Source organism: Leptonychotes weddellii, chromosome 10 (genome assembly GCF_054177405.1).
Source record: "Leptonychotes weddellii isolate Sample4059 chromosome 10, ASM5417740v2, whole genome shotgun sequence".
Taxonomy (NCBI): Eukaryota; Metazoa; Chordata; class Mammalia; order Carnivora; family Phocidae; genus Leptonychotes; species Leptonychotes weddellii.
Window position 1 is genome coordinate 102523063 of NC_138378.1, and position 14207 is coordinate 102537269.

At 55.7% G+C, this 14207-nt stretch overlaps 1 protein-coding gene across 2 annotated transcripts in view; it reads right to left on the bottom strand.

Annotated features, from left to right (window-relative positions):
* Positions 1 to 13284, bottom strand: part of TOGARAM2 (TOG array regulator of axonemal microtubules 2) — a 43406-nt gene extending 30122 nt beyond the window's left edge. For both annotated transcript variants that reach the window (XM_081796982.1, XM_081796983.1), the window contains exons 1-6: positions 12891 to 13284; positions 9745 to 9883; positions 7698 to 7811; positions 6612 to 6893; positions 3840 to 4051; positions 2638 to 2828 (exon numbers count right to left, since the gene is read on the bottom strand). In XM_081796982.1, the coding sequence (XP_081653108.1) occupies positions 2638 to 2828; positions 3840 to 4051; positions 6612 to 6893; positions 7698 to 7811; positions 9745 to 9772 (827 nt within the window). In that variant the 5' untranslated portion in view covers positions 9773 to 9883; positions 12891 to 13284. The remainder of the gene's footprint in view (positions 1 to 2637; positions 2829 to 3839; positions 4052 to 6611; positions 6894 to 7697; positions 7812 to 9744; positions 9884 to 12890) is intronic.
* Between the last annotated feature and the right edge of the window lie 923 nt (positions 13285 to 14207).

Here is a 14207-nt window from a genome sequence, read left to right on the forward strand (position 1 = left end):
ACCATGAGAGATGGCAAGTAGGGGCCACTTCAGTGAGGAGCCTGGGGGGCTCCGGGACGGGACAATGGGCGAGACGGGGGGACCCACGAAGGGGGTGGGGCCGGCTCTGTAAAGAGGCTCTTGGCTAGGAGCTCAAAGCTGCAGGAGATGCAGCTCTATCCGCAAAGTCAAGGGCAGGCCGACTGGAGACCAGACCAGGCCAGGCTGGGTCCAGACACAGACGCCGCAGCCCACCGCCGCTGCCCCGCTCAGGGGCCCCCGGCTTCTCCCCGCCGATCCTGCAGGAGTCTCCGCCTCAGCGTGCTTAGCCCTCTCTGGTCACCAAAGCGGCCTTTCTAACGCAGATCTGATGGCACTTCCACACCTAACGGCCTTCAGTGGCACCTTGCTGCTTCAGAGTAAAGCTCACGGCCCTCGGTTTAGCACACGGCACCGTGCAGTCCTGCTAACCTCACCCGCCTGTCTCACACCAACACCAGAGCTGCTGTGCACACCCCTTGCGGCTCCAGGAATGCCTCACGTCTCTCCCTCCTCATCTCCCAAATTCTCCCTCAGGCTTCAAAACTCAGCTCCGGCCTCACCTCCTCCAAGAAGGCCTCCCAGCCTGATTGAGATCATTTCCCGGGGGGTTCCCCAGAAGGATGAGCAGAGATTTCAAGTTATGGCCTCTGCCCGGCAGAGTTCCCCACTGAAGAATAGATAGGCGGTTTAAATAAAAGTGTGGTCAGGGGGTCTGTGGGCTAGATGCTGCGTGGACAGTGCAGAGGAGGCTCTTCCCCTGATCGTCTCCCCAGGGAGGGCAGGGAAGACCTGAGCACAAGGACTGGTGTGCGACTGGGGCTTGAAGAACAGTAGGAGCTGAACGGGGGCCCCCGGGTGAAGGCTGGTGTTGGGGCTGCAGGGATGGGGCGGGGAGGCTCTGGAGGTGGGCCAGCTCCTGAGGGCAGCACAGGAGGCCTGGGAGTGGTGGGCTGGGACAGGTCCTGAAGGTCAGACCGAGGAGACTCTCTTTAAGCTGCTGACACAGGATGTCAAAAAATGTGAATCACGTGGAGGAAAGGTACACAGGGTGGTACACAAGAAGGGAAGATTAGAATGCAGAGCCCAGGCGGCAAGGTGCTGGGCTGGGAGCTGTCGGGGCACTCAAGAGGGAGTCCGTGAGTGGAAACGGAGAAGAGAGGCAGGGGCAAGAGAGGGTGGCAGCCTTCGTATTTTCTCTTGTTTACGGAAGACCTGATGGGATGTGGCAATCTGCTAGGACAGGGGGCCACGGGAGCAAGAGCCAAAGATGATGCCGAAATTGAAAGATGGAAGAGAATGTCCGCACCCCGGTGGGAGTCGGGAGGTCATGGGAGGGAGGTGGTTTGGGGGAACGTGAGGTGGCCCATCAGCGTGGCCCTGATGGTGGCACAGCCTCCCTCTCTCTCCCTCTGACGCCGGATCGGCCTTGGCCATGAGGACACCAGGGATGCCCACCAGGAGGATGGAAACGTGGAGCCCAACTCTAGGGAGACCTGGGGCAGAGCAGGGGATGAGGGAATGAGGAAGCCACCCATCCCTGGAAGCTGCCAGTGCAGACAGGACTCCCCCAGGGGAGAACAAGGAGCTGGGCACAAAGGGCCGGGACCAAATTGCAGGAACGGCCACATCTAAGAGATGGACAAAGGAGGGCACAGGGGACACTGCCTAGAAGGTCCTGCCACAGGAGGTCAAGAAGCAGGTTTCAAGTCAGGAGGGCAAGGAAGGAGAAAGACGTGGACATCAATACCTCCCAGGATGTGAAGTCGAGAGCAATGAGGGCGGAGTGAAGGCTACTGGTCTGGGGCCAGAGAGTCCCTCCAGCCACCAGGACCGCCGCTGAGGGGAGGAGGGGCCCGGTGTGAGGAAGCAGAGGTCGACGGAGCGGGCACTCAGATCCAGGACCAGGCCCACACTCCGCCGGGGCTGGGGAGGAGGTGGACGTGTGTACAGACGGGAGGGGAGGCAGCATGGGAGACGGAGAGGTGAGGAACATGAGAGAAATGGCAGAAGTCAGTACAGCAGGCCCCAAAGGGATGCGAGAAGTGAGGCCTCTCTCATTCTCCCTCTGTCTGTCTGTCTCTGTCTCTCTGTCTCTCTCACACACACACACCTGCTCCGACATCAGTTTGGACTGACCATGGGGATGTTCTGGGACATCTGAAGAGTTCCGTCTGTCCCACTTGCGAGCCATAAATCCAGATTCATTACAACACAGCAACTCTCTACCCCCCTGATTCCCCAACATTTTTGTGTATAAAGACCCCTTTTTATGTCCAAAACTTTTGTGGACCACTCCCTCCCACTTCCATACAGATACCAGATAATGCTTCTATTTTTAGTATCCATTAATTAAAATATATAATAACAAAGAGCTACCGTGAATAGAGCTCCTATTTTATTCATCACTGCGACAACCACAGACATCAGCAAGCTGGTGGACTATGGAGGCTGAGACACTGTCTACTAAGCCCAGACGCCCATCCCGCTGGGCTTAAGGATCAGCACTGTGCGGTCCCCAGGGCTGTGGCTCATGGGTGAGCCAGGCCCTTCACGTGCCCAGGCCCCCAGAGCTCCACCCTGGCACTGGGTGGGCTAGATGGAAAGAGGGCTGCTTACCGAGTGCGGGGGACCCTCAGGCCCATGAGGACACCCTGGCCTGGAGGCAAGCGGCTGGGAAGGGAGCCAGGCGTACAGGAGGAGGCCCCAGCAGACACCGCAGCCTTCGGGATGGGCGGGATCACAACGCCCCCCAGCGACTTGTGCATCTTCTCGTCATTGCAGTGCAGGTATTGTCTGGAGATCTGCACCTGGGAGCGGAGGTTGAGGGAAGGTTCTGGAGGCTCACCTCCCAGGCCCCTCACACAGGGTGGTCCCTTTTATCAGGAGCCACCTGGGGTGGTAGGCAGTGCTGGGAAGTGTCCTCTGGTTTTTCTTCCCAGCCACACCACCCTGGGACCCCCCCAGAAAGCTCATTGTTTCCTTACCACTCCAAGACAGAAGACCTGCCGCTGGGTCCCCCCTCATCCCTACTCTCTTTCTGTTATTATTATTTGTTTTGCTATTCTCATTTCAGAAACTCCTACAACATCAGAGCTGAAAGGGATCTTCAAAAACATCTGGTCTAATACCTTCTTTTTATAGATGTGCAAACTAGGCCCAGAGAGGAGGGTGACTGGCCCAAGGTCACACAACCAGTGAGGGGCAGAGTGGAAACCAGAGCCCAAATCTCCTGAGTTTCAGCCCAGCCACCTTTCCCCTCTGCCGCACGCCCTTGCCTGTAATGGGGACGGTCAGAAGCATGAGGAACTCTGGAACGTTTAGACCAGAGAAGGCCTAGGGATCCCCAAGTGTAGGGCTGGTGGTCACACAGCCTGTGCTCAGCACCTCTGGGGCAGCCAGCTGGATCCCAGGCCAGCTGCAAAGGTTTTGGATGCTGCGGAGAAGATGCCCCTCCCAGTGCCACCCCTATCCTTGAGGGCGGCCCTTCACACACCTCCGGAGAAGCTCAGGGCTCAGGAACGGGGCGGGGTGGGGGGGCGGTGGCGGTGGTAAAGAATGGAAACAAAGAGGGACACCTGGGTGGCGCAGTCGGTTAAGCGTCTGCCTTCGGCTCAGGTCATGATCCCGGGGTCCTGGGATCCAGTCCCGCATCGGGCTCCTTGCTCAGTGGGGAGTCTGCTTCTCCCTCTCCCTCTGCCTCTCCCCCAGCTCATGCACTCTCTCTCTCAAATAAATAAATAAAACCTTAAAAAAAAAAAAAAAAGAGTGGAAACAAAGACGGAGGGGGGGCAAAACTCAGAGCAGTCAAGCCACCTTACCTCCTGGGCTCCGGGTCTCAATTCCTGGGGACCCTGACTGCTCCCAGGTGGGTCTAGGCCCTTCTCCTTGGCTCCGCCAGCCTCAGGGGTAGTGGGGATGCTCTGGATGGGAGGCATTGGCCTGGGCGCCCTCAGCAGCCTCTGAGAAGTGGCCCGGGGGATGGTGCTCCTCAGAGGAACTCCTCTGGGGCCTCCCACAGGATCCAGGGAGACTGTGCAGGAGGTGGGGGTGAGGAATAAGTTAGTCCCGGGAGCACGGGGAGGGGGGCAATTCAGATACTGGCAACAGGGCCATCGGTTCCAGGGGAGGCTGGGACTGTGAGAGCAGAAGGAGATCCACCCCGGCCCACCCCCACCACTAGGCTGAGCAAGCGGACCATGCCCATTCCTATAAACTTTGGTAAAAAGGGCCAAAGTCACCCATTTAAAATTCGGAGGCAGGCTGGGCAGCAAGGGAAACACACCAGTACTAGACTAGGAGTCAGGACAGCGGGCTCCAGTCCTGGCTAGAAGCTGTGGGGCCTTGGGCACGTCTCTGAATCCCCATTCGCTCATCTGTAAACTGAACGTAGGTACATCATGGGGTTATCCAAAGATTCAGTGACTTATGTAAAATGCTGAGAAAGTCCCGGGCACGTGGCAGGTGCCCATAAATTACTTCTGTTCCCCCTTCCTCTTCAGCTAATGATGTGGGGGTACTGCTGTTTCGACACGGGGGACACCCTGACCTCGTCTGAAAGCAGACCACTCCCACTTTCAGCTCTTCTGAGTAAATTCTGTGCCCAACGGGCATCCTCCCTGCCCCCCGCCCCACCCCACTGGGAACAGCAACATGCCCCCTGCCATCCCCACAGTAAAGAGCTCAGGATTCTCTTTGCAACTACTGGCGGTGGTGAAAAAAACCTAGCATTTAACTCTCAAAGGCCATTTTGTTCCAGCTACGTCAAAGTGGTCGCATCAAAACAGCCAAGTCAAAACAGCTTCTCTGCTCCTCTGCCCAGCCTGGCTCTGCTTTGCCCTGTCGTGAATCCTGTCGGTGTGCTGAGGGGAGGGAGGAGGCAAGAAGGGGTCACAAGCCAGGTGGAGACGGCACCCACCTTGGGCTCCATTTGGGAGGTGGTACAGAGAGGCCAACACAGCCTCCATCCAGGGTGCAGAGGGCAGGCCCAGCCCTGCTCAGGGGACCAGAGATCCCCATCCCGCCACACTTGCTGAGGGACCTGATAAGTTAAGATCACGTCCCATTCGTACCTTGTGTAGAACAACTCCCTGTTCTTTTTCTCCTGTACTAGAACTTTGTACAAAGAGATGACATGTCTAGAAAAAGAGTTCAGACCTCTCAGGGAGGGAGTCACTGGTCTGGCAACTCCAGAAGTTGCACCACTTGGAAATTCTAAGCAAGCTTCTCCAGCACTCCAACCCCCCACCTGCTGTGTCCATACTGTCCAGCCACAGGGGGACTCCTTACAGGGGCTCCCCTGCATCATCCTGGGCACCGTCAGCCCCAGGGAGACCTCAGCAGGGGGAGCATCTTGCTCAGTGAAGAGGATGTCCCCTTCCTTCCTAAGACTTCGAGGCTTCTTATTCCTTGTGTTACTCAAGCATTCACTGAGCTAAAAAAGGACCCAGTGATTGGTCCAGGAGAAGAGGAGAGAGAAAAGGAAATGAAAATTTATTAAGTTCTACCCACAATGCCGGGTGCTGAGAATTCTGTGTACGATGTTTTCATCAAACTCTCAGGCACACAGAAGTATTAGTATCCCCATTACACTGAGGGGAAACTGAGGTTGAAGGGGTGACTGACTTGCCCAAAGTCCCAGAGCCAGCCAGTATCAGGGCTAAGATTGGAACCTGGCCTGTTTTTCTGGTTTGCCCACCGCGCAGATGAGAGAGAAATATAAAGTGCTCGCTGTTCAATTCTTTGCTCATCTATTCGACAAACATTTCTGGAAAATCTCCCTTGCCAGGCAACTCTGCCTCGCACTGAGGACTCCACGCCTGCCCTCGTCAAGAATACCGCCAAGTGCAAAATTCACATGTGAAACAAATAATCACACAAGTAAGTACACAGATGTGTAAGTACACAGCTCTATGAAGAGAGGTAAGAGAGAAAACTGGAGGGCATTATTAGAGAGTGTCACTGGGATGGATGCCGACTGGGGAGTGGAGGAGGCCTCTCTGAGGAAGGCTTCTGAGCCAAGCAGGAAGGATGAGTGGTAGCCCCGTGAGGAAAGGAGGGAGGTGGGGGGAGCAGCCTGTCAGAGTCTGAGGCCAGAGAGAGCCTACCTGCTCCAGGACTGGAGGGTCAGTGTATCTGACAGCAGAGAGCAGGGGAGAGAGTGAGCAGAGAGCAGGGGAGAGTGTGGTGCAGGCACAGGGTGAGGGCAGTCGGCCTCATGCACAGGGACTGTTCGGGAGCTTACTCTAAGCACATCCAAAAACTACGGGGTGGTTCTAAACATCGTTGGTGGGAGCGGGAGGGAGAATATGATCAGATTGGCAATTTGGAAGGATCTCCCTGGAGAGAAGACTAGAAGGAGGAGAAGGAGGCAGGGGTGGGAATGGGGAGGTTAGCTGGGAGGCCACTACAGACCCCAGGCAGGAAGTGCATTCCCAGGGAGAGCGGTTGACAGTGCCCTGGGTGGATGCGTCCTGACCAGCTTGCAGAGAACCCGGCTGCCAGCCGGACACCTACTGATCCTCACAGCCAGGTAGCCTAAGTCCCTGGCCTCAGGGTGGGTGGGAGGCAGGTGGGCAGGGCCCAGCGCTCACCTCGGGAGGATGCTGCCAAGCCCTCCGAGAGCCTCCTTTTCTTGAGCTTGTCCTTGATCTGGGTGGTGTCCCGGGCCACACTGTTGGCCTCAGACTCCAGAGAGGAGAAGGGTGCCAGGGGTTTGGACCCCAGAGACAGGGCCGCAAGGCTCCCAGGGTGGCCATTCCTGGCCTGCCAGCCCTTCAGGGGGGCATCCAACTTGAGGCCGCTGGGGTGCCCATGTCCACTCAAGAGCTGCAGCGGCTTCTCAAGCAGGACACTCGGAGTTGGCTGGAGGGAGGCTGAGGGAGACAGAGGCAAGAGTGGCTAGGCACACAGAACCCATGGTGGCACCAGGCACCAGTGAACTCTTCGGGGCTGCTTCCTTAGAACAGTCCGGCTTTGCCCCATGAATCCCGATCATTCGATGTTACCATCGCTCCTTGGGTCAATTCATTCATTCAACAGTATCTGGGAAGCCTAACCTTAACAAGATGTGTCATGAGCTACTCAAGGGAAGGAAAGGGGAGTCGATATGCAGCCCAGTGACAGCACAGACATGAGGCCATAAATACTTAGGGAAGGTCTTCTGTCCAGGGACCACCATCCAGCAGTCTCCAGGATCCCAAGCAATCCATTCAATACACCTGACAACACCAAATGCAGATTGAAGAGTTCAGGTGACTCAGAACCAATCATGCTTCCATGCAGACACCAGCTTGTCCAACCACTCATTCAGTAAACAGTCAGAGAGCATCTCCTATGTGCCAAGCAGTCCAGACAGTGGAGAGACAACAACAGAATGCTTTGTGCACATAGAGGAGGAAGAGAAGGATCTGGAAAGCCTTCATAAAGTGGTGATGCTTGAACTGGGCCTTGAAGGAGCCTAGACCATGGAAGGGCCAGGGAAAACAAATACAGAGACCAGCTTTTAGAATCTCTGCCACACACATAGCCTTTTTGGAGGGTCTTGACCTAAGCCACAAGACCCACAGAAGAGGCCACTGATCCTGGGCAGCACCAGGCCCAGCGAAAGCTGACCTGGGTGCTGGCCACAGGCCTGTAAGGGGAGTAGCCTGAAAGAGGCCAAGTCCCACCAACCTCACCTTCTCTGTAAGTCTGGAGCCTGGAGTCACTTCTTCCGCCCGGGAGTGCGCGGGGCCCAGCACTGGTCCGAGGGACACTCCCACAGTACACGGCCATGGGAGCCAGAACCTTGGCTGGGGACAGAGGCACGGGAAGTCTACTGAGACCAGGACTGGGGAACAGGCTGTCCCAGCACTCTCACCCTTGGGGTCTCTGTAGCCCACCCCCAAACCAGAGCCTGGCCCACAGATGGGGGGCCCGCCACCCCACACCCAGCAGGCCAGGGTACCATGATCCCCACCAAATCCCACCACCCCCCTCTTCCCAGTCCTCTCGGCCTGGCTCCCCCACTTCTCCTCACACTCTCATGCCTTCTCCATCCGGCTTTGCTCCAGCCCCTCCACCCACACCCAGCTACTCCACACCTTCTTAGCCTCCTTCATGGGCTCCCCTCCTCCACACACACCCCCACCCTGGCTCTGTCCTCTGCACATCTCATGGGCTACTCCTCACTGCCATGCCTGTAATTATCACCCTCATGCGGTAACCCCTTGACCTGTGGCTTTGGCCCTGACCTCTCCCCATGGTGGCAGAGCAGAGCATCCAATTACCTGCCCAACAACCCTCTCCTGGGAGTCCTCCAGCCCCTCATCAGCATGTCCCACACTGACCCTTCATCTTCTCCTAAACCTCCCCGGCTCAGCAAATTGATTTGATTGATCCCTACCGTGGATATTTAACAAATGCTGCCTGTCAGGGACTCTGTCCCCCAGTCCCTGGTGAGACCTGAAGGCTGCTGGGAGAGACCATGAGTAACCAGCAGTGACAGTGTGGGGCCCAGGAGCCCAGAGGGCGGGGAGCCCAGGGGGAGGGGCCCTGAGCTGAGAGTCAGGACTCCCTGGGAGGGGAGAGAGGGAGCCTCGGTTAAGCACCCACTACTTTGAGAAGCCTTGCCTCTCCTCTGTGCCCCTGCAGCAGCCCAGGCATACCCCATCTTACCCTCCCCAATCCTTGCCTCTCCCCACCCGCCCTGTCACATCCTGGCACAGGGACCTTATCCTATTTGTCTTTGCAGGATCCATGCTCAGGAGGCACTTGAATGTTAGCAAGCTGAATCGTTGGTCCGACACCCCCATGGCTCCCCATCCGAGGCCACCTCAGGACTATCCATGGGGTCCTAACCCACCACCTGGAGAAGGCTCCACCAAGGGGCAACCCAGCATACCCACTCCCAGGGTGGAAGGCCTCCAGACCAGGAGTCAGGAGTCTATTCTCCTCCTGTTTCTGTCAGCTGTGTGACCTTGGGGAAATAAGTTAGCCTCTCTGAGTCTCGGTCCCCAGATCAGTAAAACAAAGGAGTTGGACAGGATTAGGGGTTCATATGGTCACACCTTCATTCTATTTCTAGATTTCTAGGTTTTTCTTAAGCTTTCAGTACTTCCCACTTCCCTATTAGAATCTAATGTCCAGCAGGATCTGATGTGGCATTAAATTATGCAGTTGTCCTCACATTAATATATCAAAGCCCCAGGGTGCTCTGCCCCTAGGTAATGACCTGTGTCCTGAGCTACTCTGTCATCCCAGGGCCTTGGCTCCAACCCCACCAGGGAAAAGCAGCTCTCTGCCATTCAGCACCCCTTCCATCTGTGGCAGGACCTGTGGATCCCCTCACTCTCCAGAGGAAACGGAGGTTCACACAGCTGTCTCCCAGAGGAAGAGCATCAGGCCTGGAAGCCCATCTCCTGACCCTGAGCTGGCCACACTGTTCCCCCCTTCTCCTGGTCTGTCCACTGAAGAGACGGAGATACCCAGCTGTCCCTGAGGGCCAAGCCCCATGTCCTCTGACCACAAAACAGGCCAGCTCCTCAGCCGGCCCACCGGCACAGAGAATGGAGGTAAAGCTCAGCCGACTTTCTTGAACACTCTGAGCCTTTCCCTGGGCCCGGGAGCTGCCAGAGAGCAAGCTGAGCATGGAGAGCCAGCGTCAGCCAGCAGGGAACTGGGCCAGGGCGGGAAGGCATGGCCACCTGCCTGTCTCCATCTCCCAGGCTGAGTGCAGCCCCTTACCTGGGGGGATAGCATCACGGGTGCTCATGCCCTGGGTGGAGAAGGGGCCTGGGAGGTTGTCCAGAGGCAGCAGCTACTTCCGGGCCGTGAGCACAGTCCTTGGGGATCCAGAAGGCGGCAGCCTATAACATCCAGGATCCTACGGTAGGGAGTGGCAGAGCAATGTCAGTACAACTAACAAACACTTCTTAAATGACTTTGCAGGAAGCCTTCAGGAGCCCAGGTATTCTTGGAGTGAGGAAATCTGCTGCTGGATCAAAGGACACCTCTTTTCTGACACCCTGCCTCTCCGAGTCGCTCGAAGTTTTGCAGCTGTCAAGGCTGTACCCCTGTGAGCAGAGCTATAGATGAAGAGTGTCACCAAGCCCACTAAGCTGGCTTCACCTGTGGCTTTGACAAGGACACCTAGGGTCTCCAGGGAAGGTGGAACTGATCAAGGCAGAGCCTGACACCTTCTTTCTCCTTTAGTTTCTATTTTCTTCAAAATCCCATTTCCTCTGCCCGCTGCCCCGGAAGCTCCTGACGAATGTCGAGCTTTGTGACTCTGCTTATCACTCGGGTATGTGGCAGGGTCTCTCCCCAGAAACCAGCTCTCTAGTTTTCTCTCGGCTGTGCCAGGCTCTATCTGCATGAAGTTCTTGGCCCACATGCCGACCAAGCCATACACTGCTGACCCTGTCAGAGAGTCATTTCATCGTCCTGTGGCCAACTGCTTGATCACGTCAAGCCTCTTCTTGATCCCCCTTAAACCTCTGGGGTCAGTCATCTGCTCTTGCTCGGGACCTAACTTCATTCTCTTTCCATGTGACAAGGGTCTCACCACAGACTTTACAACTTCACACGGTTTTATAGTCTTTGTTGAGACAAAGGTGACCCATTTTCACCCCGACAGATGGGAAGTGGATGGCCAGAGCCAATCAGTGACAAAATCAGGGGTAAAGGCCACATCTCCCAATCTCTACTCTGGAGTAGCTCCCTTAAGATATCATCTGGGGACAGGGCAAAATGCAGTGCCAACTTCCTTTTGCTGAGCAGCAAATCCCAACTCAGAAACTGAGAAAACCTGCCTTCCGTCTGGAAGCCAGCCTGCCACCATCCCCACCCCAGCCCCAGAAGGCAGAGCAGCAACTAGCAACACCTCTAGCCCCAACAGAGGTTCCAGCCCAGCCTTTGCCCGGTCTCTCTGCTTATGTCCTCAAGCACTCAGGTTCTCTGTCCGAGGAGAATTTTCCTCACAACTCCCTATGTGCTGACTACTAGGATAAGTATTTGGCCACAAGGGAATGTCGGTGAAACACAGTACTTCTCCCGAGGAAGGTGGTGGAAGACTACTCCCCAGGTCTCAACACCCCACCCCTCATCCCAGTGAGCTGGCAAAGAGACTCAAGAGATTGGCAAGGCAGCTGCCAGCAAAGCCCAGCAGGAATGTTCCAGGCAGGGACACACCATCCACAGCTGAATTAAAGCAAACAAGCTAGAGTCCAGGCTTCGTAGATAGTGAGAGCTGCAGGCCCCATAGACTCCTGCTACCATATCTAACCAGAGCATCGGCTTTCTATGCGAATTATATGCGGAGAAGTGATACTTAGCTACAGCCCTTGTTCTCAACTGTGGCTGCTGATCAGAATCACCTGGGAACTGATAAAAATGACAGATTCCAAGGCCCCACCTCTGGCCCCTACTGAATTAGAGTCTTCTAGGGAGCAAGCCACGGGGATCTGTTTGGTTTCTTTTTCTTAGCTTGCCAGGGCAACCCAGCAGGCAGACCCCCTCTTGGGCCTGCTCCTGACTGTGTCAACACGTTTGACCCCTCAGGCAGGCCCTCAGGGTCTGTGTGCAGGACCTCCTAGGCACTTGCCCAAGGGGAGGTGGCCACAGCTGCAAATGGACAAACAACCACTTCTTACGTCCTATGTGAGAACAACGGGCGGCACCTCCCCAGGGAAATCATGGAGGCCCACGACCTGGTAGGAACTTAAAAATCCATGTACAAACTCTAAAAACCAAGATCAGAAATTCCAGCCCCAATGTGGATAGAACTTTGGGGTTTAGAATCAACCAGACTTAGCACCTGACCCCCAAGACACAATCCACTGAGCCCCCATTTGCACCTGGCACTGTTCTGTCCTGGGCACCGAGGAGTGACTGTTCCCTATTGGAACAGCCGACCCCTGACCTAAAGGGCTAATAGCCAGTGGGTTCTGGAGACCAGGATTCTGTCCTCAGTCCCTGAGGCTCTGCCCAAGGTAGCTGGCTCCTCCACCCTTGGCCTCAGTTTTCCAGCTTCAGGAGTGGAGCGGCCCAAGGTAACTGACCGCTGTCCAGTCCTTCCACTAAAGCTGACTACAGAGGCTCCATGGCGACTGGCATCACGGGAATGAAAAAGGTTGACGGAAGGGACTCAGGTTTCAAGTGGAAAGGAAATAAAGCTAGAACTGGCCCAGTAAAGAACGTCAGCCCCAGGGACAAGATCCCAGTCACCCCTGTGGCCACAGAGAGGTCCCGGAGGGGATGGGCCCCTGATCCCGAGATGCAGCCCCACCTGCCCCCCCTCCCAGGGGCTGCCACACATGTAGCATCCCTCATGGGGCCATGACACTACCCACTCCTCCTTTTAGAGGCCTCTGAGGACATGGGTTCCAAGAAGTCAGAGTTTGCGCCTCCTCAGACGTGCTGGGTGGGAACAGTGGTGCCATGTCAAGATGGGTAGAGAAGGGGAATGGGGCAAAGATGGCAGAGTGAACAAACCTAGGTTTTGAGCCCAAAAATGTCCCCCACCAAAACACTGTCTCTCTGAAGAGAGGCCTCAGATGGGCACCCTTCCCACTTGCCCCAGTCATATTAACTCTAATTCCTCTGAGCTTTGGTCTCTTCATCTGAAAAAAATGTCCTATCCAAGGGTTTGGTCGGGATTAAGTGAAGTGCGAAAAGAATTCAGCACCTTTGCGGGTAGATAGTAAGATCAGGTGCAGACTCTTCCTCTCCCTGTGCCCGCCCACACGCCATCTTTAAAGTTATGATGGGCCAGGCCTCCGTCCCTATAAGACAGACCGGGTGACATGGGTGCCCCTTATGTGGAGGAGACAGACATGTCCGTAGAGTCAGAGGCTCAAACTGGCCAGGCCGGGCCCTCCTGCAGTTCTCACCTGGGATGCTGTGCTGTGAAGTGAACGCCCACCGCGACACCAGGCAGAGCGCAGGGGGTCCTGGGCGGAGACGGGCACAGGGGAGACCCGCAGAGCTGTCTGACTAGGCAGCTGGAGACCTGCCACAGGAGAGCATCATCCTCTCTGGGGCTGGAAGGAAGCAGAGTCTAGATGGCGAGGGAAACAGGAAAGGCCTCACAGGCTGAGAAAACAGTCTGAGTAGAGGCATGGAGGAACAAACAGGCTGTGAGGCTGGGGTTTGGCAGAAGGACCCGAGGCTGAGAAGGCGGAGAGCCGGTGTGGGGAGGGAAGGGAACTCTAAAGAGCTTTTGAAGAGAGGAAATGACATTATCTGACTCCTGAGGCTGGTAGTCCCAGGAGCCATCTCCACCAAAACCAGGAGACTGATCCCCACACCCACCAGGCCCCCCAGAAGAGGCACCCAAGGCCCCCTACTCAGGCTCCTGGCTCCAGCAGGGACTGGCACGCGGGCCGGCAGGAAGACAGTTCACAGATGACATGCCCCCCCCCAACCATAAGTGCCCCCTTCCGGAGCCCCTTCACCAGCTCTGGAGCTACACCCACTGACTGCAGATGCCACCTCCCTGCCACAATAGGATCAGGTGGGGTCAATGCTCCTGGAACCTTCTGTGCTCCAGACAGCAGGATGTGCTTCAGCTAGCAGGCCTATGGGACTGTAAAGAAATACAAAGTGCCAAACACAGTACCTGGCACATAGTAAGAGCTCCATGACTGCTTGCAGCACGCATGAATGAAGAAATCAAAATTATAACCCCAAATGTCGAAATTATAGACAGTCTTGTTGAGAAGAAACAAGGGATGGGAACTAACATTTCTTAGTTCCATGCTGCTTTGCACCAGGCACGGTACTAGGAGCTGCCACACATCATGCCATTTAGCTTTTGAAATAGAGCAACAAGGCAGATGTTATTGTCCTCGTTTTATGCCTAAGAAGACCGGGGCTCAGGGAGGTTAAGTAGCTGGATGGAGGCCACCGAGCTGGCCAGTGGAGGCATCGGGGCTGACGTTCTCTGCTGCTAGAAGCAGAAGAACACAGTACTGCACAGTGGACAACCGCCCTGCATTAAATTCCACCGCCTACCGGCTGCGAGACTTCACACGCAACACGTTGCTAAACCTGAGCTTCCGTTTAACTGCAAAAGGGAAATAATAATGCCTTTCTCACAAGGTTACTGAGCATATTCAATAAAATACGAAAAGCATCTCAAATCATCTGGCCCCTAGGCAAGAATTCAACAAATGGGGGCTATTAATATTATTCTTTAATAATGATCT